General features: G+C 39.4%; 1 protein-coding gene across 4 annotated transcripts in view; it reads left to right on the plus strand.

Annotated features, from left to right (window-relative positions):
* Positions 1–26,022, plus strand: part of SLC35D4 (solute carrier family 35 member D4) — a 172,349-nt gene that overhangs the window by 12,024 nt on the left and 134,303 nt on the right. For all 4 annotated transcript variants that reach the window (XR_013486231.1, XM_020968752.2, XM_020968753.2 and 1 more), the window contains exon 3: positions 4,722–4,799. Coding sequence is in view for 3 of the 4 variants with exons in the window: in XM_020968752.2 (XP_020824411.1) it covers positions 4,722–4,799 (78 nt within the window). In the remaining variant the exon portion in view is untranslated. The remainder of the gene's footprint in view (positions 1–4,721; positions 4,800–26,022) is intronic.

Below are 26,022 nucleotides of genomic sequence, written 5' to 3' on the forward strand. Positions count from 1 at the left end.
AGTTACTAATGATCTTTTAGTTGCCGAGTGGAATGGCCTTTTCTCCATCTTCATTCTCCTTGACCACTCTGCAGCCTTTGACACTTTTTGATAACTCTTCCTTGATACTGTCTTCTCACCAGGTTTTCAGGGCACCAGTCTCTCTTGGTTCTTCCTACCTACCTGACTACTCCTCCTCTGTCTCCTTTGCTGGATCCTTATTTAGATAATGCCCTCTAACTGCAGGTGTCCCTCAGGGTTCTGTCCTGGGCCTTCTTCTCTTCCCCTTCAATATTAATTTGATTTACAGCTTCTAAATCTGCCTTTCCTGCCTCAATCTCTCTGTTGATCTCCAGTCTCCCATGGATTTAAATACCATCTCCATGCTGATGATTCTCAAATCTACCTTTCCTGCCTCAATCTCTCTATTGAGCTCCAGTCTCACATCTCCAACTGCCTTTTAGACATTTTGAATTGGATGTCAATATGTACAAAACAGGACTCACCATCTATCTTTCCCCTTAAATCCTCCCTCCTTCCTCCACCTCCCTATTACTATAGAGGTAATATCATCCTCCCAGTCTCTCATGCACACAACCTAGGAGTCGCCCTGGATTTCTCCCTCCCATCCCCTATATGGATATAGTTGTTGCCAAAGCATATAGATTTCACCTTTGTAACATCTCTCAAATACACCCCCTTCTCTCCTCTGACATTGTTACCACCACTCTGGTGCAGGCCCTCATCACCTCACACCTGGATTATTGCAATAGCCTGCTGATGGATCTGCCTGCCTGAAGTCTCTCCCCACTTCAGTCCATTCAGCTACTGAAGTGATTTTCCAAAAGTACAGTTCCAATCATGTCACTGCATTACTCAATAAAGTCATGTTGGAGTTGTGATTCCCTTTTGCCTCTTCGATCAAATGCAGAATGCTCTGTTTGGCATTCAAAGCCCTTTATAACCTAGCCCCCTCCTATCTTTCCAGTCTTCTTACACCTTACTCCTTAACATGTACTCTCAGATCCACTTACACTGGCCGCCTGGCTGTTCCATGAGCAAGACACTTCATCTCTTGGCTCTGGGCATTTTCTCTGGCTGTTACCCATGGTGAGAATAATTTTGATGCCCCTATTCAATATGATCAGCATCTACTCAGTTCATTGTCACTTATTAGGTATCAGTGATTATAACAGTAAATTAAGTAGAATAGGATTAAGTTAGAGGAAGTTCTGATAATTAATGATGTTAGGATAAGAATTAGGATTAATTGCACCAGCCCTGGATTCAGGAGGACCTGAGGTGAGCTCCGGCCTCAGACATATAACACTTACTAGCTGTGTGACCCTGGGCAAGTCACTTAACCCCATTACCTAGGCCCCCTCCCCCAAAAAAAGAAAGAATTAGGATTAATTAATCCACTATGTGTTGATGAGATCCATGTGTTGATGATGATGGCTGATAGATTTATGCTATGTAGATTTATAGTTTGATATTTAGGCCAGCATTAACATGTGTTGTGGATAGGGATAGAGCCTTGCTGCCCTACTTCCCCATTCTTTTCTACCCTGAAAACTACTGTGTTCTGGAAAACCACAGCTTCCATATCCTTTTGTACCTGATGGTTGCAATAAACAAATAAAAAGTTTCAGAATCTTATTGCTTAGTCATTGACTAAACACTGGTGATTGATGACATGTGAAAAGCTTGATGACTTAACTATGGTGATTGATGGACATCTCCCTTGAGCAAATGAGAATTCCCTCCTTTGGCTGTTTCCCATAGCCAAACATGGAGTTTCCGCTTCCTCCCCTTGACCAATCATGTAACTTTCCCTTTTTTGGAATTGGCCAACTGAAGAATTGTACCATCCCATTGTATTTTTAGTACTTTCATTTTCCATAAATATGCCTGGCCATTGGACAGAAAGGGGTCCATGACTGCAGAGGCAAGTTTTGAATCCAGTTTCTTTTTCTTTTTTGACATGGTATTTTATTTTTCACCTGTTACATGTCAAAATTTTTAGCATTCATTTTTACAAGATTTGAGTTCCAAATTTTTCTCTCTCCCTCCCTTCCTCTCTTCTGAAAGTGGTAGGCAGCTTGGTATAGTTTATACATGTGCTATCATGTAAAACATATTTCCATATTAGTCATAGTTGTGAAAGAAGAAACAGATCAAAAGAAAAAAAATGAGAGAGAATAAAGTAAGTGAAAAAAATATGCGTCAATTTGCATTCAGAATCTATTCTTTATCTGGATATGGATAGCATTTTCCTTCGTGAGTCCTTTGTACTTGTCTTGGAGCATTGGGTTGCTGAGAAGAGCTGAGTCATTCATCGTGGATCATCACAGAATGTTGCTGATACTGTGTACAATGCTTTCTTGGTTCTGCTCATTTTACTCGGCATCAGTTTGTACAAGTCTTTCCAGGTTTTTCTGAAATTTGCCTTTTCATCATTTCTTATTGCACAATAGTATTCCATTACATTCATATACACAGATTTTTCAGCCATTCCCCAATCGATAGGCATCCCCTCAATTTCCAATATTTTGTCACCACGGAAAAGGGCTGCTATATTTTTGCACATGTAGGTTGGATCCACTTTCCTAAGGATGACCAGTTTCTCTAATAAATTGAAAATTCTCAGAGTGCCTCAGTGTCCTTTGGTTGAACATTGGATTGGAATTTTGGGGTAACACTGTGCCTGGAGTGTGTTCCCTCCTTTGTTCTAACTGTTGACTTCCTGACTTCCTATAAATCCCAATTAAAATCCTACTTGCTGAAGTCTTCTCCAATCCCTCTTAATTCCAGTGATTTCCTTCTTTTAATTATTTCCAACTTATTTTACATTATAGCTCACTTTGTAGCTGTTTGTTTGCATGTTCTCTCCCCCATTAGATTGTAAGCTTCCTGAGGGCAGGGACTATCTTTTGCCTCTTTTTATATTCCCAGAGCTTAGGACAGTACCCGGCACATAGTAGGAGCTTAATAAATATTTATTGATTCATTGAAAAGAAGAACTAAAGGGCATGGATAATTGAGAATTATGAATATGGAAATGATCCTTCAAAAGAAGTCTAATACTGTGAATATATCAATATTTCAAAGGACCCATGGTTTCATCTTGTAAGTAATCTCTCTACCAATATAGGTCACTATGACCTTGGTTGATGGTCTTCACAGGTTATTATAGCCAATATTTTCATGGAGACCCTCTCAGAATTTAGTTCATCTAGACCTGAGGTGACAAACAGTCCATTGCAGGGCCCCTATTTAAAGCCTTTCTAAGCTGTGTACGACCTACCAATACTTGTTTCTTCAGAAATCTAGGGGCACTTCATGCCATGGTGAAGCAAAAGAATCATCGATGTAGGACCATCTTGTGGAGCTGGAGTCTTATGTAGAATGGAACATCCATATGATGAGGGAGTTATTTAGTTGTTAGGTACCCAGAAGTCTTTGAGCATATGGCGATAAGAAACAAAACAAAACAAGAAAACTCCAACTGATTACTTAGGTCCTTAGCCCCTAAATACAGTACTGTAGCCATGGCTTTAGTAATTGATGAATCAACAGATATTTATTAAGCATTTACTACTCAAGTGGATGAAACAGTTCCTACTTGCAGTAGCTTATGTTCTACCGTGGAAATCCACATTAAATATGATCTGTGACTGAATGTAGCCCAGCGACCAAAAGTTGTGATGTTCTGTTCAATGTTTCGGAGCCCAGAACATGATTTACTAAACTTGATCTGCTCTGGCTTCAGACTGTTTGGACCAGCCCAATTTGGAGGAGTAAAGAAAGGGCAAAGCTCAAATGCCAAATTGCCTCCTTTTTTGCCCTTTTGTAGTTTTTCACAGCTGCTTTTACTCCTGAAAATTAGCTTGTAGAAAGCCACAGGCATAGAGAATACTGAAGATTTTCTTAGTTACTTGATTTGAAACTTGAGAAAATTGAGTTCTTCTAAAATAGACATACTCTAAAAAATCTGAATATTTTTATTCCATGTGGCAGTCAGAAAAAAAGGAGTACATCAGCTACTCCTGTAGAAGGAAACTGGTAGGGAAAAAAATATATACTTGGAAAATGTGGTTTTAGGCAACTTTGTTGTTAAGTACCAAATATTTAGTAGCACAAAAAATGGTTACCATAAATGCAATGGATTTCTAGTCCTGGGTGTGACAGAAACGATGGTTGTGAAAGTTTCCTGTGCGGTGATGCCTGTCTCCAGGCATGAAATGGAGGGAGGGGAAGGGAATAAAGCATATATTAAGTGCTTACTATGTGCCAGGTATTGTGCTAAGTGTTTTCAGTAACACTTTGTTTTATTGTTTCAATTTGTTTTTAAGAAATAATATCTTACTTAATCCTCACAACAACACTGTGAGGTAGATGTTAGTATTGTCCTTATGTTATAGTTGAGGAAACTGAGGCAAACAGAGGTTAAGTGAGGGTCTCACAGCTACTAAGTGTCTGCACCACCAATAGCCTCTTTTAAAAGGCTTAAGATGTGTCTAAAAATTATAAATTACATAGAAAACTATTCTCTTCCGCGCCATGTTCTCCCTTGAAAGAGGCATTGACCTCTTTCAAGGAAATAAATTCATATCTGTAAAATAATTCTGTGTGTTTGCGTGTGATGTTAGGCCATGAATGTTCTTGGACTGTAGACATTATGTTTTGTGACGGTAATCTTACCCGCTGTGATCTTTCTTTTGATAACTGTATTATTTCAGGTGGCAGACATTAATTGGTGGCCTTTTGCTTCACATTTCTTGGAAGCTTGGCTGGGTGGAGATCAATAGCAATTCCAGGTACAGTGAATTCTACCTTTGCATAATTCATAAGCTACTTATTTTTTTAACATATGTTGCTTTCTTAGGTTTTTCATCTGACTCTTTGATTTTTAAAAATATTGTGGTTTGGGTTTTCTCTGAGACATAAGTTAACTCAAAACTGGGATGTGATATATAGCGTAAGACTTAGATCGATGTAGAGTATACTGATGCAATGATTATAACACGTTTTTAAAGCTGATTTGTTAAAAATATCTTAGGACTAATAACATTTTTCACTAACTAGAGAATCTACTTTGGTCCTTTTCACTTTTCCCCATCCCAGCTAAACCCATTCTCTTATTATTTGCCATATAACCAGGGTGAAGCTATGATAATAATGCCCAATAAGTGACATTTTTGTGTCACTTTAAGGTTTGCAGAGCATTCTGTATTCTTTAGCTTATTTGATTTTCATAACAACTCTCTGAAACAGGGATACTCATTTTACATGCAAGTCAAGTTGCCAAAAATTTATTAAGTGCACACTAGTGCCCCGATCTATGTGCTGAGGATTAAAAGAAAGGCCAAAAAAAAAATAGTCACTGTTCTCGGAGCTCACAGTCTAATTGGAGAAGACAGTAGGCAAACAATTACGTATAAACAGGGTATAGACAGGAAAAACTGGATATAATCTGAGAAGGAAGGCACTAGCCATTAAAGCAAAAGGTTTCTTATGTAGAAGGTGAGATTTTATCTAAGACCTAAAGAAAGCCAAGGAAGCTAGGAGGCAGAGATAAGGAGTGAGAGAATTCTAGGCATGGAAGCAGCCAGTGAAAAAGCCCAGAGTCCAGAGATGGGTGTCACTAAGTATGTGTATGTGGAAGGGAGCAAGTCATAAGAAGACTGGAAAGGTGTGATGAGACCAGGTTTTAAAAGCCAAACATGATTTTGTATTTGATCTTGGAGGTGATAGGGAGCCATTGGAGTTTACTGAGTAGGGAGGTGACATGGTCAGATCTTCATTTTAGGAAGATCAACTCTGGCCTTGGAATCAGGAGAACCTGAGTTCAAATCCAGCCTCAGACATGTGACACTAGCTGTGTGACCCTGGGCAAGTCACTTAACCCCCATTGCCTCAAAAAAAAAAAGAGGAAGATCAAATTGACAGGTAGGTAGAAGATGGGCTAGAAATGGAGAGAGACCCCTCCTTTTGCTGAAAGGCAGGGAGACCAACCAGTAGACCATTACAGTAGTCCAGGTGTGAAATGATGAGGGCCTGTACCATAGTGGTGGCAGTGTCAGAGAAGAGAAGTAGGCATATAGAGTGTTGCTCTTTGTCCTTCGTTCTCAAAGAGGACCAATGACATCAGGAGGGTGAGGTCTTGACTTGCAAGTAAATTGGATTTAAGCGAGGCAGAGCTATGCAAAGTCATTGGCCTCACTCTGTCCTCCAGAGTCATCAGCATTCAGTGGTGAGCCATAAATCAAGACCATTGGCCATGGCCCAGCAGGCATATAGAAGAGGTGTTTTGAAGGCAGAATTGACAGGATTTGATAATTGATTAGATATAGGAGGTTGATGGTGAGAGAGAGTAAGATGTTGAGAATGACATCTAGGTTAGGAGCCTGGGTGACTAAGAAGATGATGGTATCCTCAAGAGTAATAGAAAAGTTAAAAAGAAGGGAGACTTTAGGGAGAAGGATAATGTGTTGTTTTGGACTTGTTGAATTTAAGATAACTATGGGAAGTTAAGTAGGAAATGTCCAATAGTCATTTGGAGATACAAGACTGGAGGTTAGGGCTACCTAAATAGATCTCAGCATCATTTTGGCATAGAGATAATAATTAAATCCATGGGAGTTGTTGAGATGACCAAGTAAAATAGTATAGAAAGAGAAGAGAGCCCAAGATAGAGCCTTGGGGGGACACTCATGATTAGTGGGGGCTACCTGGATGAAGATCTAGTAAAGTAGACTGAGGAGTACTCAGAGGTATGAAGAGAATCACAGATTAGAGAAAACCAAGGTTAAATGACTTGTTCAGGTTCACTTAGCAAGTAATTCTCAGAGATGGGATTCAAACCAAGGTCTTTTCCTGACTCTGTCAGCAATCTTTCTAGTTTATCTTGCTGCTTTTCTATATGCAAATTAAATTAACGTTTCTCAATTATTAATTTTGTCAGTGTAGTAATCTGATTTAGATAATTCAATCCAACAAATCTATTTGATAGTTTAAATTATTATTTTGATTACTTCAGATTAACTGGAGAATTGTGAAATTGCTGCCTTCACTCAGCACTCATATAGTGATTTGTATGTAGTAGGCACTTAATAAATGCTTGTTGGATTGAACAAGAAGAATTCATGTTTTTATTGCATTCAGATTTCTGTGCAAATATAAAAATCCCCTGAAAAATCAGTAAAGAAAAATCATAACAAAGGGAGGCTAAATTTGTTGCTTTTTTAAAAAAATTGCCTATTACTTGATTTTTTTTAGGTCCTGTTGGATATTTTTTTCAGCTCTTAAATGATTATAGATTGTAAGAGTTAATATACTTCACAAAATACCTAACTTTACCAGTAGGGAGTAATTATTTACCCCATAGTATTTGGTCAGTAATAATAAATTAATATTTATTGGCATAGTTTTTTTAATTTGAAAATTAAAATCTTTTCGAGGTTTTGTAAAGATTGACAAATAGAAGTCAAGCACAGGCCTTTCACATGAAGTTGTTTGCCCTTTAAAAGAACACTATCATAGCATTGCATTTTTGCTTTATAGCGGTCTTTCAGGGAGCTTTGTATGTCCACAATAAACATTCAGACTTCCTTAGAAAATAAAATCCTGTGGAAAAAAAATTGCTATAAAGAAAACACTAAATTTCAGTTTTCAGATAATACAGATTTGAAGAATTGTTGGGGCTTCAGGACAGCAGAGAGGAAGCAGAAAGCTGATTCCAGCTCATAAAAATCAGTGTTAATTCTCCCCTGAAATTTGTGGCCATATCCCAATAGATTTTAAAGTTGTAAATCAAGGGAACTGGAGCTAGGTCGGGTTCTAAAGATGCTGTTTCTCTTTTAATCGGTTTTCTCAACTTGATGATCCAATTATTAATATGCTGAAAATATGTAAGATTTGCAAATATGAGTCAGCCTCTGGCCACATATTGTCCTGATTCCATAAAAGTGACTCTTGCCTGAGTCATTTTCCTTTAAGGCTTATTTGCCAAGGCTGTTGGTCATTAGCACCTAATCCTGGATGATCACAGAGCCTTCTGTTTTAAGAAGGATACCCGCCGTTTCTTTGGCCACATGTTTGTTGTTATTGTTGTCTACCAGCTGCTGTGGTTGCCAAATCCTTGGAGAACTTTTAATGTGATTTTTCTAACAGATGTTCAGTCCCTTGCAGAAATAATTATGCATTGTAGAGCTGAGATCCTACGGGAAAGCTGTGACTCAGTATGCCTTAAGTGGATGTAGTCGACAGTGTTCTGAAGTTATAGTGTTGTTCAGAATTGTTTGGCAATTTGTCCCCTGTTAAGATGGAAGAATTAGTCCTATAGAACCCGAGTTCTCAAGCCACTTAAAATTTACATCTAATGCTTTTAAAATAATTTACTGTAATTGCTCAGAACTTGAAAAATTGCTTTCGGTCTCCTTACCGTTTTTCAGCCACTCTAAGGAGATAGAAAATTATTTTGCAGTGAGAGAAAAAGTATTGGCTTAACACAAATGCCAGTAGAGCTGAAGCTGTGATTTTAGCTAATGTTCCCTTCTCTAGTTTGTGAAAAAAGGTTGCCGACTGATCCAACAGAAGCTTCCCTAACCCTCTTCCTTAATTTTCCATTAGGGGATCTTACTAGAGAACCATTAACATATGTCTTGACTAAAAATCCCAAACTAATAGCTATATTCCTAATAGGCAAGAACAGTTAGCCAGTGAGTTAATTAAGGACCTATTTATACTCCTAAAGTAAAGAATACTCCATTGTTTACTTTAAAGCAAAAGTCTATCTTCATTAAAAACCATTAATCATGTAATCGACAGATATTTGTTGGGCACCCACTGTGTGCCAGTCACTGTGTTATGTGCTGGGGATCCAAGTGAACCAGTTTCTGCCCTCGAAGAGCTTATATTCTAAATGAGGAAGTCAAGATATAGAAAAGGTTTTGTACAAGAGATACAAGATAATTTGAAGGGAAGATACTAGTAGCTAGGGGTGTTAGGAGAATGTAGATGGTGGCTTTTGTGCTGAGCCTTGAAGGAAATTATGGATTCTGAAGGCATATTCCAGGCTTGGGGAACAGCTAAGGCAAAAGCATGAGAAGCCAGTAATGGAGTGCCATATATGAGGAACAGTAAGAAAACCAATTTGGCTAGACTGACAGCGTGTGAAGAAAAGCAACTTGTAAATAAATCTAGAAAACTAGATTAAGGTCAGGTTATGAAGGGCTTTAGCTACCAATATAGGAGTTTATATTTGATCCCAGAAGTAATAGGGAAGCATTGGAGTTTATTGAGTGACATGGTCAGATTTGTGGTTTTATATAATTTTGATAGCTGTTTGAGGCATACTACTAGATAATGATGCTGTGAATTTCCACAAGTAAGTTTGATTTTCGTTATTATTTCATAGTATTGACCCTGCCCATGTTGGTGGTATGGGTCTTATGCTAGTAAATGATTATCTTTTTTTTTTCCTTAACATTCATTTAAAATTTTTGAACTCCAAATTCTCTCCCTCTTTCCAGTCCCTACCCCAGCAATTTGATACTCATCATATATGTAAAGTCAAGCAAAACGTGTTTCCATATTAGCCATGTTGCAAAAAAAAAAAAAGCAAGAAAAATTAAAAAATGAAAAAAAATGCTTCAATCCACACTGAGTTCATCAGTTCTCTCTCTGGAGGTAGATAACATTTTCCCTCAAGAATCCTTTGGAATTGTCATGGATCATTGTATTGATCAGAGTAGCTAACTCTTTCACAGTTGATCATCATTACTATACTGCTGTTACTGTATATAGTAGTCTCCTCGTTCTACTCACTTCATTTTCGTCAGTTCATACATGTCTTCCCAGGTGTCGATTATCTTTTTTTCACAAAGGCAAACAGGACACAGATGTATGCATTTGCTGTAGCTTTTTTATTGTAACACAATGTGTCTCATCCTGTTCCACTGAATGTGGAATTCTGCCAAATTGTTTAATCGGTTTTACAAAGAGAAGCATTGTCATGGCGGACAAGCACACTCAGCAAACTGGGATGCTTCTGTTGGTTTTTTTTTCTGTTAAGTGGCACTACAGATGATTGGGAACAGGCCACAGTTATCCCTTCCACATCTCTGGGGTTAGGGGAATGGCACCCCTGCGATCCGTAAAAACTGTGTAAAATTTTTTGGCCCTCCTTTCATACCAGAGAAGAAGTCTGAAGTATTATGGTATTAAAAGATAAAATATGTTGATATTTTACATATATTTTGTGCATTTCTGAGTTTCTAAACTTTTTCTGTGTTGTCTACTGGCCTTTGTGTGTCATCTGTGACTTCTGCAAAACTCCCCCCAAAATTCCCATTTAATTTTTTATGCCTACCTGTGATATATTGAAACCGTGATGGGAAAGTCTCGATGTGGAAAGGATAACTGGAGACTTCCTCCAGCCTCTAGTGCCTGCTTTAATTAAGGCTGCTGCCAGATGCAGGGACTTGGGCCTGAGGTGAAGGCTGGGCTGGGCTGACCTGAGCAGCATCTCCAGTTTCCAACACCTGGGGCAACAGTGGGAGCAGTAGCACCAGGGTTGCCCCAGATGCTCCAGTCTCTGGCCCCTGAATCTGTAGTCTGACTTGACGATTTTGCCACTGAAGCCAAGGTACTTTTGTGGAAGGAAAGAAGAATTCCTGGAATATATGTTCTTGTCACTATAAACTGTTTGGCTGCATTGTAATTTGGAGGATGAAACTAGAGAGGAGCATTAGATACAGTCAGGGGCCCGTGGTCCTCTCTCACAGCCCGTCAGTCTTTTCACACTATGGCAATTCTTCTTTCTTCTATTTTCCCAGCTGTATTCCCATTACTTTCCTTTTCCAAGTCCCCATTTTCTCCCCCTTTTCCTTTTTTTCCTCTGGCATTCATTCCTTCAATCCTTACTTTGTTTATTTGTTCTACTTTCTCTTTGGCCCAGCTCTTCCTTATTAAGTCTCACAGGGCCCCCCCTACAAGAGTTAGGGAAGGCGCTTCCTAAATTCTCCTTATTTTCAGCCATAGTCCGTCTCTTCCTGCAATGGATCTTGAGAGAATAGGATTAATTATTCTTTCCCTGAGGTCTACACTGACCCAGAGTAAATTGCCAAGTTGAGGGCATCCTTTCCTATTGGTCTTCTGGAGAGTCTCTTCCATGAGAAGACACACAGTCATGATTTTATGGAACCCCCTTTTGATATTCTACTCCCTTCTGCCCATGAACTCCTTCCTGAGAATGTGAAACCTTTTCTTCTTGGGCACAAGGAAAGTGTTTATCTTTCTTTCTTTTTTTTTTTTTTGGAGCCACTGAGGGTTAAGTGACTTGTCCAGGGTCACACAGCTAATAAGTGTCTGAGGCCAGATTTGAAATCAGGTCCTCCTGACTCCAGGGCCAGTGCTCATTCCACTGCACTGGCTAGTCGCCTCTTTATCTTTCTTTTAAAAACCATTTATTTTATATTTCCACTGGCAAAAAGTAGGCATTTTTGTAAATATTTTTTCTACTTTTACTACTCGGTTGCTTCCAAAATTTGGTCTAAAACAAAAGGTTTTTACTACCACAAAATGATTAAATCACTTCTATAACATATAAAAGTAGCAATTACTTTTAAAATCAACTAAAAATAGTTAAGAAATATTTCAGGATGTTTCCCAGAAAACCAAGGGCACACACATATAGGGACATACTTCTTTGATTATGTTTAAAATAACGCACTATCTTCCCTTCCATAAACCCATCCATCTTCCATTTATTCATGTTTGTAAGCTCACAATCGTTCTTACCTTGTTGCTTTCTATCAGCTGCCAATGCAGTCAGTTAGCAAGCCTTGCTGATTCTGCCTCCACAATATCCCTCCCACGTCTCCTCTTCTCACTGGACCACTGTCTTAGTTCAGGCCCTTATTTTCCACTTTGGGCTATTGCTGTAGCCGCCTAATTGTTCTCCCTGGGTTCAGTTTCCTGTGTATCTTCTACACAAAAGTGCTGATTTCGTATTCCAAAGACACATATGACAATGTCATTCTCCTGCTCAAATGAAAACTTCAGTCTTCTCCCTATTGTTTCTAGTATACCAATAACAATTATTATAAGTGTAATACCTGACATAGTACTGCAAGATTTATCAAGTGCTTTTTATTTGATAAGATACTTATCTACTAAAATCTAAACTTCTTCATTTGGTATTTAAATCCCTTAACAAACCTTCCTACCTACCTTTCCAGATTTTTTTCATATTACTCCCTTTCCCAGACTCTGTGTTCTGTCAGACCGACTCACTGCTCCCCAAGTTTGATATTCTTTCTCTTATCTCTGTTATCTTTCCACTGACTGATCTCTCCTCCTTGGTCTTCCCTCCTCTTGCCTTCAGTGCAGAGTATCCTCACCCCTACCAGGGTAGGGTACTACCCCTATGCTATAGGAATACGTCCTTGATCCCCTTACTGGTCTATATTCTCTCCTGCTTCATAGTATCTTGTACTTACTTGGTAGACATGGTTTATAGTTATTACCACCCCTGTTCCGCCTTCCCCCTGATCTCTTATTTAAAGGAGAGACTATTTTATGTCTAGGGATACAATCCCAACAAAGAGAGACTATTTTATGTCTAGGGATACAAACTTAGAGGGGCAACTAGATGACACAGTGGATAGAGTGCTGGCTCTGGAGTCAGGAAGACTCATCTCCCCGAGTTCAAATATGGCCTCAGACACTAGTTGTGTGACCTTGGCCAAGTCATATAAACCCATTTACTTCAGTTTCTTCATCATAAGATGAGCTGGAGAAGGACATGGCAAACCACTCCAGTATCTTTGCCAAGAAAACCCCAAATGGGGTCACAAAGTATCAGACATGGCTGGAACAAGTAAACTACAACAAATCCCTAGAACTTAGCACTGTATACATAGCAATCAATGATAGCTTGCATTTATGTAGAACTTAAAAGTTTTGCAAAGTTTTACATCCATTATCTCAGTAGGTAGGTGCTATTATTATCCCATTTTTCAGATGAGGAAGTAGAATATGAGAATGGTTAAAAAACTTGCCCATGGTCCCTCAGCAAGTATTGGACACAGGATTTGAATCCAGAGCTTCCTGACTTCAAGAATATCACTCTTTCTATTGTATCATTGTATATAGTACTTGCTGAATTGCAGTAGAGCATCCAAAGAAGGCTAGCACCACAATGACAGCATTACTGGGATAGACACAATCTCATTTTATTTATGAGACCTTTGGACTCATAATTAGAGTCCACATTCTGAATGACTGTTATGTTTTATCCTACCTTTTCATTAGATGAGGGAAACTTTTATTTTTATTTAAATTTTTTTTTTAGGAAACTTCAGTCTTTTCAGAATTAGGATCAAGGAATGTGTCATAAGGAACACATCTTTGGTAGTATCATAGCAGGGCTTCTGGATATATACTAAAATAACTCTTATGTGCCAGTATTTCCCTTTCTTCATATTAATCAAGAAGAGATCCACTTTCCTTTCTTAACTATTCTCTTTCACTTAAGCCTTTTAGGTAGCTAGTGAACTTGGATTTCCTAATGTCTTGTTCTCATTCATTCTTCTCTAGGATTGCTAGGCTAAGGTGACATACATTTATTATACTTTGCAAGCTTTAAAGCTTTATATAAACATGAATTATTGTGGATGGAGATTGGAGGGAAAGGAGGCTCCTTCAGTGTTTCCCCCGGGGTGAGGTGGGGTTGTAAGAGGTGTTAGAAGAGGTAGGTAGAACCAGCTTGAGGAATTCTCCGCCAAAATGGAAATCCATCTCAGTCTAAGGTCATCCCGTGGAGGAAAAGACATGGTGGATGGAGCTGTCTTTTATATAAAGCTTCATATCTTGGTGCTTAATTGGCTTCTGCACCTCTACCCCCCGTCTTGGATGAATTGTAAGACCAGAGTCATTTTATCCTGAATTCTGCTCCGTAGCAGTGTTACAGCTATTTTCCAGTTTAAGGAGGCTTTGGTTTATCAAGGAAACATGATTCAGAGTGAAGAGGTTGAGGATGAGGATGGAGAAACCAAGAAGAAAAGGAAGGAGGAACAGAGAAAAGAGATGAGATTAAGTGAAGGACAAAATGTGCCAGTGATGGATATTGTTGGGAGATGTTGTTAAAAGGGAGAGGAAGTCAACATCTGGCACTGTTTCCCTCTGTCCAAATTGACCCTGGTTGTTAGTCTTGTTATTTTGCCTGTTTAGAAATAACTGCCAAAATCCACTAGGTGTCAGTAGAACATGGGGAATTTATTAAAAATTCAGACCCCTGAGCCTGGCAAGAAAAGAAGGGATAAATTTCGGAGTGTTTTCAAAGAGCAGATGTTCGCTGAATAATGCACGCTCTATTTGAAAAACAAGTGATTTAATTTAATTAGTTCTCATCTCAGTTACAGCAGTTTTATTATTCATGCCAACCAACTTACGCTAGCTGCCTGGGTTAACACTTGGTTTAACTTGGTTACCTCGGGCTCTCTGCTATTAAAAAACACACCTGCAAAAACTCAGACAAGGCCACAATGCAAGGATTTGTAGTAATAAAAATGTGTTTACGTGCACATAAATCCAGAGTGGTAATAATTTCCAAACAGAGCCCTATAAGGAACAATTACGGTTTGAGGTAATCAACAAAGCTATAAAATCTGCTAAGGGCCCTTAATCCTTCTGAATCTCTCTTAGGGGCATCTTGTGGCTAGCCATCATAACCTGCCTTAGGAGCTTGGAGGCCAGAGATGTTTGCAGGGGCCAGAATCTCCTTGGGGACTAGGCCCAGTCTGAATCATTCAGCAGACATCTTATTGGAGGCAGAAACTAACACTGATATTCTCACTTGGGTATGATGGTGGATGAGGGTTATGGCCTTCCTAGGGACAAACATATTTAAAAGGGATGGAAATGGAAGATGCAAGATTAGTTTATCTGTCTATGTCTTGTTCCTGGTGGATGAGAACTCTCTTAAATATATGCTTCATTTCAGGCTTGAAAACAATTGGTAGAGTGTGATCGAATGGTGGTTTGTTTTTTTTTAAATTGTTTTGGGTTTTTTGCATAATGTAGTCAATACCTTGAAGCTGAGAAGATTTGGGTTCAAATCTCACCTGTGACCTGTATTGGCAATATGACCATGGATAAATGACCTCAGCTCTCTAAAAATGCAGGTTACAAAGTGGGTGCTGACTGGCATTGGTCGGCGTTCCCTCACCCAGAGCTTTCCCATACTGCTTAAATCACAGATCCTGCTGTGCTGTGCAAAGCACCAAATGTCTGTAAGATAAACCCATCCACCAAATTTTTACCTTCAGGCCAACTTTCTCTGAACTCCTGAAAAATGAGAATAATAATAATAATAATAAAAAATACTTGCTTTACCTTCCTCATGTTGGTTATGAGGCTAAATCATAAAACGGTATAGATAAAGCACATTGAAAACTGTGACATGCTGTATAAACTTCAGCTATTGGGGCAGCTAGGTGGCACCATAGTGCATAGAGTGCTGGGCCTGGAGTTAGGAAGACTCATCTTCCTGAGTTCAAATTTGATCTCAGACTCTTACTAGCTGTGTGTGACCCTGGGCAAGTCACTTAACCCTGTTTGTCTCAGTTTCTTCATCTGTAAAATGAGCTGGAGAAGGAAATGGCAAACTACTCCAGTATCTTTGCCAAGAAAATCCCAAATGGGGTTACGAAGAGTTAGACATGACTGAAATGACTTAACAACGACAAAAATATTAGAAATTAAAGCAGAGAAAATTTAAAAATATTAACTCATGAGGAGAGAGGAAGGTGGGGAGGGGAGGAAAATTTGGAACTCAAAATTTTGTAAAAATAAGTGCTAAGAATTGTCTTTACATATATTGGAAAAATTAACTCATTTAAAGTAGCAACAATAAACTCACTATATGTTAACATAACACATTTTTATGAAAAATAACTGTATTTTCCAAAACAAAAAATTCAATGAGAAGAGTAGCATTATTTTATATATTAATGATAGCTAGCATTTATATAGTACTTTAAAGTTTACAAAACACTACAAATATTTCATTTGATTCTCAACAACCCTGGGAGGTAGGTGCTATTATTATCTCCATTTTACAGATGAGGAAACTCAGGCACAGAGAGGGTAAGTGATATACTCAGGGTCACACATGTAGTAAGTGTCAGAAGTTGGATTTGAACTCAGGTCATCCTTACTCCAGATCCGGAGTGCTGTCTGTTGTGCCACCTAGCTGTCCATTTTTTGCAAATGTCTTCAATGTCTGGCTTCATAGAAGATAGCTGGATTCTCATATTAACTTCTGCATTCGGTCTTTTGTGATATGATGTTGAAATCTGTGAAGAAAATCTATTCTTAACACAGATACGTAGTTGGAAAAAGGAGGAATATTTTAATAGGCAAATAATATCTTAGTATTAGTATGAAAATAGTTTTGACCCCTGAAAAGAATTCAGGGACCCTCAGTGGTCTGTGGATCACACTTTGAGAACTGCTGCCTTAGAAACTGTAATTTCTCTTATTAGTGATTTGGAGCATTTTTCCACCATACAGTTACTAATAGTCTGTATTTCCTTCTTTGAAAACTGCTCATTTGGGGAATGACTCTTGGTTTTCCTTTACTTTTCTTTCCTTTCCCTTTTGCTTTTCTTTTTCCTTTCCCTTTTCCCTTCCCTTTCCTTCCTTCTTTCTATCAATTCTTTTTATATCTTAGATATAAAATTTAATGATATAGTTGATTCAAAGACTTCTCCCCCCACCGTTTCTTTTATCTTTATTGTTTTGGCAAAAGCTTTTTATTTCATTTACTAAAGTTGTTTGTTTTGTTCTTTTATGATCACCTTTATCCTTTGCTTAATTGAGAATTTTTCCGCTATTCATAGAACTGAGAGATCCTTCCATTCTGCAATGGCTTTTATATTTTAGGCAGTGTATTTATTTGGCTCTTATTGTAGCATATTGGGTCAGATGCTGGTCCGAACCTATTTCCTGCCAAATTGTTTGCTGCTTTTCCTTGAAGTTCCTATTAAATAGGGAAACCTTTCCTCAGGAGTTTGTATTTTTTGGGGTTTGTGGAACAATGAGCTACAATGTCCAGTTTCTTCTGGGTGTTGCTTATCTTTTTTACTGGTCTACTTTACTACTTTTTAACCAACATCAAAGTTTTGATGATTACTGCTTTATAATATAACTTAAGATCTAGTAATCTGTGCTCTACCCACTCCTACTTTCTCCCATTATCTTCCTTAAGATTTTAGATCTTTTATTCCTATGAAAATTTTTGTAGTTGTTCCTTCCAATAAATATAAAATTGCTCTATAGAAGGGAACAATGATCAAAATGCCAAACCGGATTTTATTTGGAAAAAAATATACACAGAGTAGTAGAATTAATGAGATTTGTTAGCAGTAATAGATACTAGTTTTATTGGTTTACCAGCCAAACGCTGAAAGGATCCTTAATGATTGGCAGAGCTAATTAGAATGTCCAAGTATGCATGTAATTATAATAGGATTATCTATAGATTAGCCCAACACCTTATCCATAGTAGTTTAATTCCCTATAGTAACCAAATCCAGAGTTATATCAAAGATCACTGGAATCTTTTTTCAAAAATATTTTGACTTCTGTCAGAATTACTTTTAAAATTTCTTCTAACATAGCATGAAGAGTACATACAAAGTCACACTTTTCTCCTTCTACCTCAACCAAGTTCCAAAAAGCCAGATCACTACTATGTGATTTTTGTGGAAACTCACTGACTGACACCATCAGAGGGAAAGGGAGAGGTGTAGAGAAGGGGAGGGAGAGAGAGGGGAAGGAGTGAGGAAGAGGGAGGGGCGAGGAGGAAGAGAGAGACACAGAGAGAGACAGAGAAGAGGGCCAGGAGAACACTTTTTTTTCCCCCAAATGGTTGGAACCTTCTGGATAATATCAATAAGAAAACATGGGCAGAGCCGGTTACATAAAACATTAGGTGTTACAGCCTCAAGGTAGGGTTTTTGGTGTTACCAAGTCTTTGGAGGTTCACTTGCTGTTGACAGTGGGCATCTGCCAGGGGGTAAAGTTTACAGAGGAAAGTAAATCTTGCATTTTTTCCTCAAGATTGTGAGGGTAAGGAAATCCAGGGCAGCTTTGCAAGTATGAATAATACTAGTGCTTACTGGAATACAAGCAGATAGATCATAGCAGTGTGTGTTAAGGGTAGACCTTTCTATATGTACCGGGAGTGCCCTGAAGTGGGGCCACGGAGAGAGGTTTGGAGCTGGAGTTAATGTTTGTAAAACCACTTGCCAGGGGCCCATCATATCAGAAATGGGCACCTAATTTGTACTTAGAGAAAGATGACATTTCTGGATCTTAAATTGTCATCTTCCTGGGACTCGAGGAAGCCAAGAGAAGAAAACAAAAATCTATTTATTTCACCAAGACCTCCCACCTGTTGGCATCGGTCCTTAGGGTTTTGTCTCAGTTATAAGGATGACTCTTTTCTCTCTGTAAAATGTCCATAATTACGTACACATTAAGGTGTTGTCTTACTTGCCTGCATCCATGGAGAAAATATAATCTTCCATATGGGAGAAGGTGGGGATTAAAAAAAACCACAACAATCCTCTGATAAATAATACTGTTTTAGAATTTGAATAATACTTGATTCCCCACCCCTCTCCCCAATGTTTCCCTTGCTGTTCACAGTATCCATGACAGCAGTATTGCCTATTTCAATTCTTGGATTTATGTGAAAAGATTTCAGAAGACACCCCTATCCTGTGCTGACTACAAAATCAGTAGGGTCCCATTAGAGATGGAGTCTCTCTTTTCTTTACCCTGTGCAGGGTTTTTCTGAGCAGTATTTGCATCCATGGGTGGCAGCCAGCTCACAGCTTAATTACAAGTGGCTTTTGTTTATCATGATTGGTAAATATTGCAGGGAATGTGTAAGGCCTTCCCTGAACAGTATTGTAGTTTTGTCCCAGGATATTGTTTATTACGTGTCTTCAGAAATGTTGACTCCATCCTTTGTCATTTTGAGCTGTCTATTTCTTTTTCTTTTTTTTTTTTTTTGGCTAGGCAGTGGGGTTATGTGACTTGCCCAGGGTCACACAGCTAGTAAATGTTATGTGTCTGAGTCCAGATTTGAACTCAGGTCCTCCTGAATCCAGGGCTGGTGCTCTATCAACTTAGCCACCTAGCTGCCCCTTGAGCTATTTTCATACAAGTCCAGAATGAGTCTGTCTCTTGATTGAACTTATGATCAAACAGCCCTCCTAGCATTACCACTACTAGGCTTCTACTCCCAAAAGTGATGAAAAAACAAGAGGGAAAGGACCCCTAAGTACAAAAATACTTATAGTAGCTCTTTTTTGTGGTAGCAAAGAACTAGAAACAATGTGGTTGTCTATCAGCTAGGGGATGACTGAACCACTCATGATAGGTAAATGTAATGGGATGTTATTGTACCATGACTTGATGGAAGAGATGGTTTCAGAGAATCCTGAAAAGATTTGTATGAACTGATACAGAGTGAAATGAGCTGAACCAGGAGAACAGTTTATGTGATAACACCAACATTTTAAAGACAAACAGCTGTGAAAGACTTAAGACGTTTGGTCAGTGAAATGACCAAACACAGCTTCAGAGGACTCATGATATGTGATGCTTCCCACCTTTTGGCAGAGGGGTGGTGGACTAAGAAGGGAAGGCTGAGATATGACCGTTGTTCATGTTCAGACAGGACCATTTTGTGGATTTGTTTTGCATGGCTATACTTATTTGTTATAAAGGATGCTTTTCTTTCTTTTTTAATTTTTTTTGGTTGGGGGAGAGTTGGGGAGAGTGGTACTGATGGTAATACTAAAAAAAGGAAGAAAAGATTGTCAATGAATTACTTAAAAAAAGAGAGAGGAGGAATTTCAGAAGGGGACACGGGCAAGCAGGGCAGTTTTGGAACTACTCTATTAAATTTGAATTGTACCAAAAAACCAAACCAAAACAAAAGCCCAAGATGTATGGGGGCAGCTGAATGGCTGAATGGATGGAGCACTGGGCTGGGACTAATCTTCCTGAGTTCAAATGTGGCCTTAGACACTTACTAGCTGTGTAACCCTGGGCAAGTCATTTAACCCTTTATGCCTCTGTTTCCTCATCTATAAAATAAGCTGGAGAAGGAAATTGCAAACCACTCCAGTATTTTTGCCAGGAAAACCACAAATGGGGTCATTGAGTCAGACGTGACGGAAATGACTGAACAGCAACAAAAAGATGTATGTAATGGAAAAAATGAACATAACAGAATTTCCCCATCTAATCCCCTTTGTTTTTCTTTGTCTATTGAAATATTCATATGTGTTGACATTTAAGGAGTTCATAATAAAGAAAGGAAATTAAATAAAAACCTGCCATCTGTTTAGTTCAGTCCATATTCAGTAATTCAGCACACAGTTCCATACACTCATCAGTCCCATTTTTTTCCAATTGTGATAGCCCTGCATTCTGCAAGCTCTGCTTGCTTTAAATGGATTAAGTTTAACTTTTTAAAAAAATGTGGTTTAAGCCAATGGCTACACCCAACTTTTGTGCAAAAGTGTTTGTTTCCTAGTATTTAATTTAATTTGTTTGGTGGTTTGTGGCTGAGAGGGGGATTCTTCTGGTGTTAGGCTTCATGGCCCAAATCTCTCTCCCACCACAGTGTGCTCAATTACGTAAGGTTAGGGTGATGGTTATCAAGAAACCCTAACCCTATGAGTTTTTAGAGAAAATATAATATTCCTCTGGGCAGCTAGATAGAGCAGAGAATAGAGTCAGGGCCTGCAGTCAGCAAGACTCAGCTTCCTGAGTTCAGATGTGGCCTCAGGGACTAGCTGTGTGATCCTGGGCAAGTCACTTTATCCTGTTTGCCTCAGTTTCCTCATCTGTAAAATGAGCTGGAGAAGGAAATGGCAAACTACTCCAGTATCTTTGCCAGGAAAACTGCAAATGGGGTCATGGAGAATTGGACATGATTGAAAAACAACTGAACAGCAAATAATTTTCCTCATTTCTCATTAAGTGGATATCTTCATCAACAGTGTCTCAACAAAGACATAGATAAATCAGTAATCGCAACCCACTGTCATGCATGAGAAAATTATTTCCTCCGTTTTGTTGATTAAGAAATGGAGGCAGAAAGAACTTAAGTGATTTGCCTTAGGTCTCACAGATAATGATTATTATAGCTCTAGAATGTGTTTAGTTGTTTTTATTCATGTCTAACTCTTCATGATCCCTTTTGGGGCTTTCTTGGCAAAGGTACTAGAATGGTTTGCCATTTCCTTCTCCAGCTCACTTTACAGATGAGGAAACTGAGGCAAACAGGGTTAAGTGACTTGCCCAGGGTCACATAGCTAGTAAGTGTCTGAGGCTGGATTTGAACTCAGATCTTCCTGACTCAAGGTCTGGAAGGGATTTCAAAGGCCATCCAGTCCAGCCCCACTCCTCATTTTATAGTAGAGGAAAATTAAGGCCACAGGAAGTTAAGTGATTTGCCTAAGGTCATGCAGGTAGTAAGCAGCAGAGACTGCACTCAAACCCGTCTTCTGACTTCAAAATTAATAGTTTTTCTTTCTACCACTTAGTGACAAAGCCAGGAATAGCATCTGGTTCTCCTGATTCTTGGGTCTAGGCCTTTTCCAATGGACTACATCACTCTTTGGCTGGTCTAATGTTATCTGTATAGGACTTAGTGACCAGGGATTGGAGGGCGATTGATTTCTCTGCCTAGGCCATTTTTTTTTCCCCAGAGATACTTCTTAACCTGTTGACTTTTCAGCGTGATATAGTGGAGAGAGGCCAGAGTTTGGAAACAGAATACCTAGGTTCCAATTCATCCCTTCACTTGACCATCTACATGATCTTAGGCAAGTAACTTCAGCTGTCTGAAATTCAGTTTCATTATCTACATTATAATTTCACAGCATTCAATTTGGGTTGTTTTGTTATTGTTCTTTGTACTTACATTGTTATAATCATTGTATTTACTGTTTTCCTGGTTTTGCTTCCTTCACTTTGAATTAGTTCATATCAGTCTTCCTTGCTTCTCTGTGTTTTTCATAGTCATCATTTTTGCAACATAGTAAAATTCCGTTATATTCATGTGCTGCAATTTGTTTAGCCATTCCGTGATTGATGGACACTTACTTATTCCAGTTCTTTGCCACTATGAAAAACTTCTGCTATAAATATTTTGGTGTATATAGTTTGTCATTGACCTTGAAGCATATGCCTGCCATATTGACTCTTAAGAAGAAGCAACCTGGTGTGGGAGACAGAACCAAGATGGCAGAGGAGCAGAAAGTGGTACAGCAAGCTCTCCCACAAAAACTCCTCCAAACTAACTAGAAAATGCAGCAGCTTGAATCTTGTTGGAGAGATCCAACAGAAGTTACAGTGAGTCATTTGTCCAGCCCAGCGTGGCACAGCTAGTCAGACAAAATATGCTGTGTTTGGAGCACTCCAGCGCCCAGGAAGAGGCTATGAACCAGGGAGAGAGGAGGTCCTCGACACATACCAGGGTACCACCTACCCAGAGTGGGACAGGTGACAACTGGCATCTTTGTTGTCCACTACTGAGTTCCGAGTAACAGATCTAGGGTGGATTGAGAAAAAAGCTGCACCTAAGGGTGGCATTCCTTGGTAGGAAGGCCTTAGGCAGTATGCTGAGAAAGGAGGATTTTCAGAAGTAAACAACAACTGTGTGACTCAGATACCAGGAGCAGAGTGAGGACTCAGTTCTAGCCTCTAGGCCACCCTGCAAAGGAATAAACAGGACAGGAATCTCAGATCAAAGGGGAGCCTACAATTCTGGCACTTTGAAAGAACAAAGCTTTCTAGCTGGCTGATACAGGCTGCCCACTGTCTACCGTACTCTGCTGTTGACCAGTAGCAGTCAGCTTTCGCTCAGATCAGACCCAGGTCAGGAATTTGCTGGGCTCAGACCAGGGCAGCAACAACCCTTATTTGCCATCAGACCCATTTGGGAGCATCGAAAGCTTGCAGGTCCCCAGCTTGTCCCTGTGATCCTGGAATAACCTAACCATCAGTACCCCAAAAAAGCAGCACCAGGGCCAGCTGCTTCCCGCGAGAAGCACTAGCCCAGCCCTAACATCAAACCCAAAGTCAAGAAATCAGCTGGAAGAATGGGCACACAAACAGATAAAGAACCTCACTGGAATAACTGTTATGGTGGGAGGGACATTCAAGACACAAATGCAGAAGAAAATGGTGCAAAACATTTAAAGGCAAGACTCAAAGTGAGGATGACTAATGTTCTGTTTCAAGTTCATATGAGAAAGGTCTTGGGTTTTTAGTGGACTTTGTTTTTGTTTTTGTCTCTTTTTTTTTTTTAGGCAGTTGGGGTTAAGTGACTTGCTCAGGATCGCACAGCTCGTGTCAAGTGTTTGGTCTAAGTCTGGATTTGAACTTAGGTCCTTCTGACTTCAGGGCCAGTGCTCTATCCACTGTGCCACCTAGCTGCCCCTTTAGTGGACTTTAAATTCAGTGTGAATGAACCATTGTAACACGGTGGCCAAAGAAGCTTTCTTAGGCTATGTTAATTGAAACATGATACTCAGACTGAGGGTGGTGATAGTGCCCTGGGTCAGTTGTGGGCACTGCATTTTAGGAAAAGCATTGATAAGCTAGAGTCGGGTAATCAAGATGATGAAAGGCTTGAAAACTATACCATAAGAAAGAAATGGGATGTTTGGCCTGGAGAAGGGAAACCAGCAGCTGCCTTCAAGTATTTGAGTGCCTGTTATTTAGAAAAGCTTTATACTTTTCCTACCCCAGTGGGTGGCACTAGGAAAAAATGGGTGGAAATTTCAGCGAGGTAGATTAAATATATTGGATGGAGGCAGAAACATTTCCCTCCCAATTAGGGCTGTCTCACAGTAGAGGGGGATACCTCAAAAAGTAGTAGCTTCTTCTTCATTGAAGGAGGTCTTCACGTGGAGGCTGGATGACTTTGTTGGCGTTGTTGACGAGTGTATTCCTGTTAAGTACTGCTTGGATGAAACCTCTGGCTTCCTTTCCTTCTTAGAGTTTGTGCCTCTAATGACTTTCAAATTATGTTGGAGATAGCTTGGTTCTGTACCCTTATGGCAGCCCAGATACCATCCCCCAGAGTGTCTGTGTGGTCAATGGCACACGCAGAGATAAATAATCTTTCCTGCCTTAGGGGGTTGTGTGTATCTAATGCAAAGCAACACATATTTCAGAAATTTGCCAAAATCTTTTTGGTTTAAGCCATGACTCTTGTTTTTATTTTGTTTTGTCTCTTTCCTCTATTTTTTTAAATTGTGTTTTGGGGTAGAAGGATAAATAGACAAGATGTTCCCCAGCGGTGTTTTCTTTTCCTTCAGGTCTAGTGACTTTTCAGCCTTATTGGTGTCTCTTGGAATATCTAAGCCCGTAGGAGTTTGCTTTGTTTATTTCACAAGAGGGAATCAAGAACAAATATTTGCGACCTCATTGACCTTACATACCAAGGACCTATGCCTCCAGCTGTGCCAGCTGCTATTTTACCCAAAGCACAGCCTCCTTCCTTAAAGGAGCTGATCCATTCTCGATGTTGACACATATGCTCTGTCCTTCCTACTACAACACCACACTTGGCTGTTTCTGTTTCTTGCTTGTATCCTGTCTGCAGTACCCCATGTCAGCTAGAACCAGAGACACTTAATGCTGAAGCCTTTTCCTGGAAGAAATTTAGCAACAGGCTGACCCTTCTTGAAACGTTGGAGAAGGTTTTGGCCTCAAAGCAAGATTCTGTTTTCCCTACTCTGTTTGCCTTGGGGTTTAGATTTCAGACATCTCTTTACTCTAGTACTTCTGGGAGCCAGGGAATCTCTCACAGATGACTTGTGTTTTAATTTTGCTTTGCAGTAGGCAAGGAACTGTCTGTCTTTCAGGGTTCTGCAGCTTGAACAAAGGCAGGTATGATGCCGTATGGGGGCGTGAGGGATGACGTGTCTGCACATGCACTCCAGACCTTTGAAGAACTTACTTGTGGGCAAGTGCCATTCATGTTGGGCAATTTCCGATAACTGACACTCAGTGTTGAATTACCTGAAATGAGTGCCTTTTGCAGGAATGGCTTCATTTGTTTGCGTCTGTTGTTAAAATGACTTAGGAGTTTCAATCACTAGATGGAAACCCATTTATAAGTGACAGGCGGTGAGATGTGGCGTCAGTAACCTGGACCCTGGACTGTCTGGGGAAGAGGAGTGCTTTTCTTGTTTTGGACGAGATTATAGCATGTTACAAGCTGTAAATCACACTGAAAAGGCAGTTCCTAGTAATGCCATAATTGAATCAAAGAAAATTTCTCCTTAGTCCTTGAAGATTCCCAGAAACTGGGTGTACAGGAAATGTCAGATTAATGGTTTAAGCAGCCATTGTGAGGCTGTAGAGACAGCTTTTCATCAGTCTCCATTTGGCTCCTGTCCTGTGAGGATATCATTCTTTTTACTTTGGTTGGGAGGAGCTGTCGAGTACATTCGTCAAAAGAAGCTTTCTTAGTCAAACAGAAGGAACAACACTTGGTCATTTTTTTTTTAAAAAACAATTTGGCACTAGTCTGTGGCTTTTATTTTTAACCTCTTTGAGAGATAGTTCACTTATTTGCAGAGCTGTAACTAGGAATTTTTACTCCCAGAATAATCACAGAGCTATAGTTGGAAGAGACCTTAGAGGATATCTGCTTCAACTTGTTTATTTTACAGATAAGGTAACTGAGGCTGAGGGAGTTCAGATGACCTACTGGTATTATTAAAGTATTATTAATATAGGTATTATTAAGATTCAGGGGTGAGATTGGAGCCCAGGGTCTCTGACTCCAGAGCCAGTGAATGTTCTTTCTATTTTACTACATTGTCTCCCCAAAGTCTGCCTGGAGGCAGCTGGGTGATGCAGTGGATTGAGTGCTGTGCCTGGAGTCATGAAGTCCTGAGTTCAAATGTGACCTCAGGAGTTTACTAG

This window comes from Phascolarctos cinereus, unplaced genomic scaffold, assembly GCF_003287225.1.
Source record: "Phascolarctos cinereus isolate Bilbo 61053 unplaced genomic scaffold, phaCin_HiC Scaffold_4;HRSCAF=312, whole genome shotgun sequence".
Lineage (NCBI taxonomy): Eukaryota > Metazoa > Chordata > Mammalia > Diprotodontia > Phascolarctidae > Phascolarctos > Phascolarctos cinereus.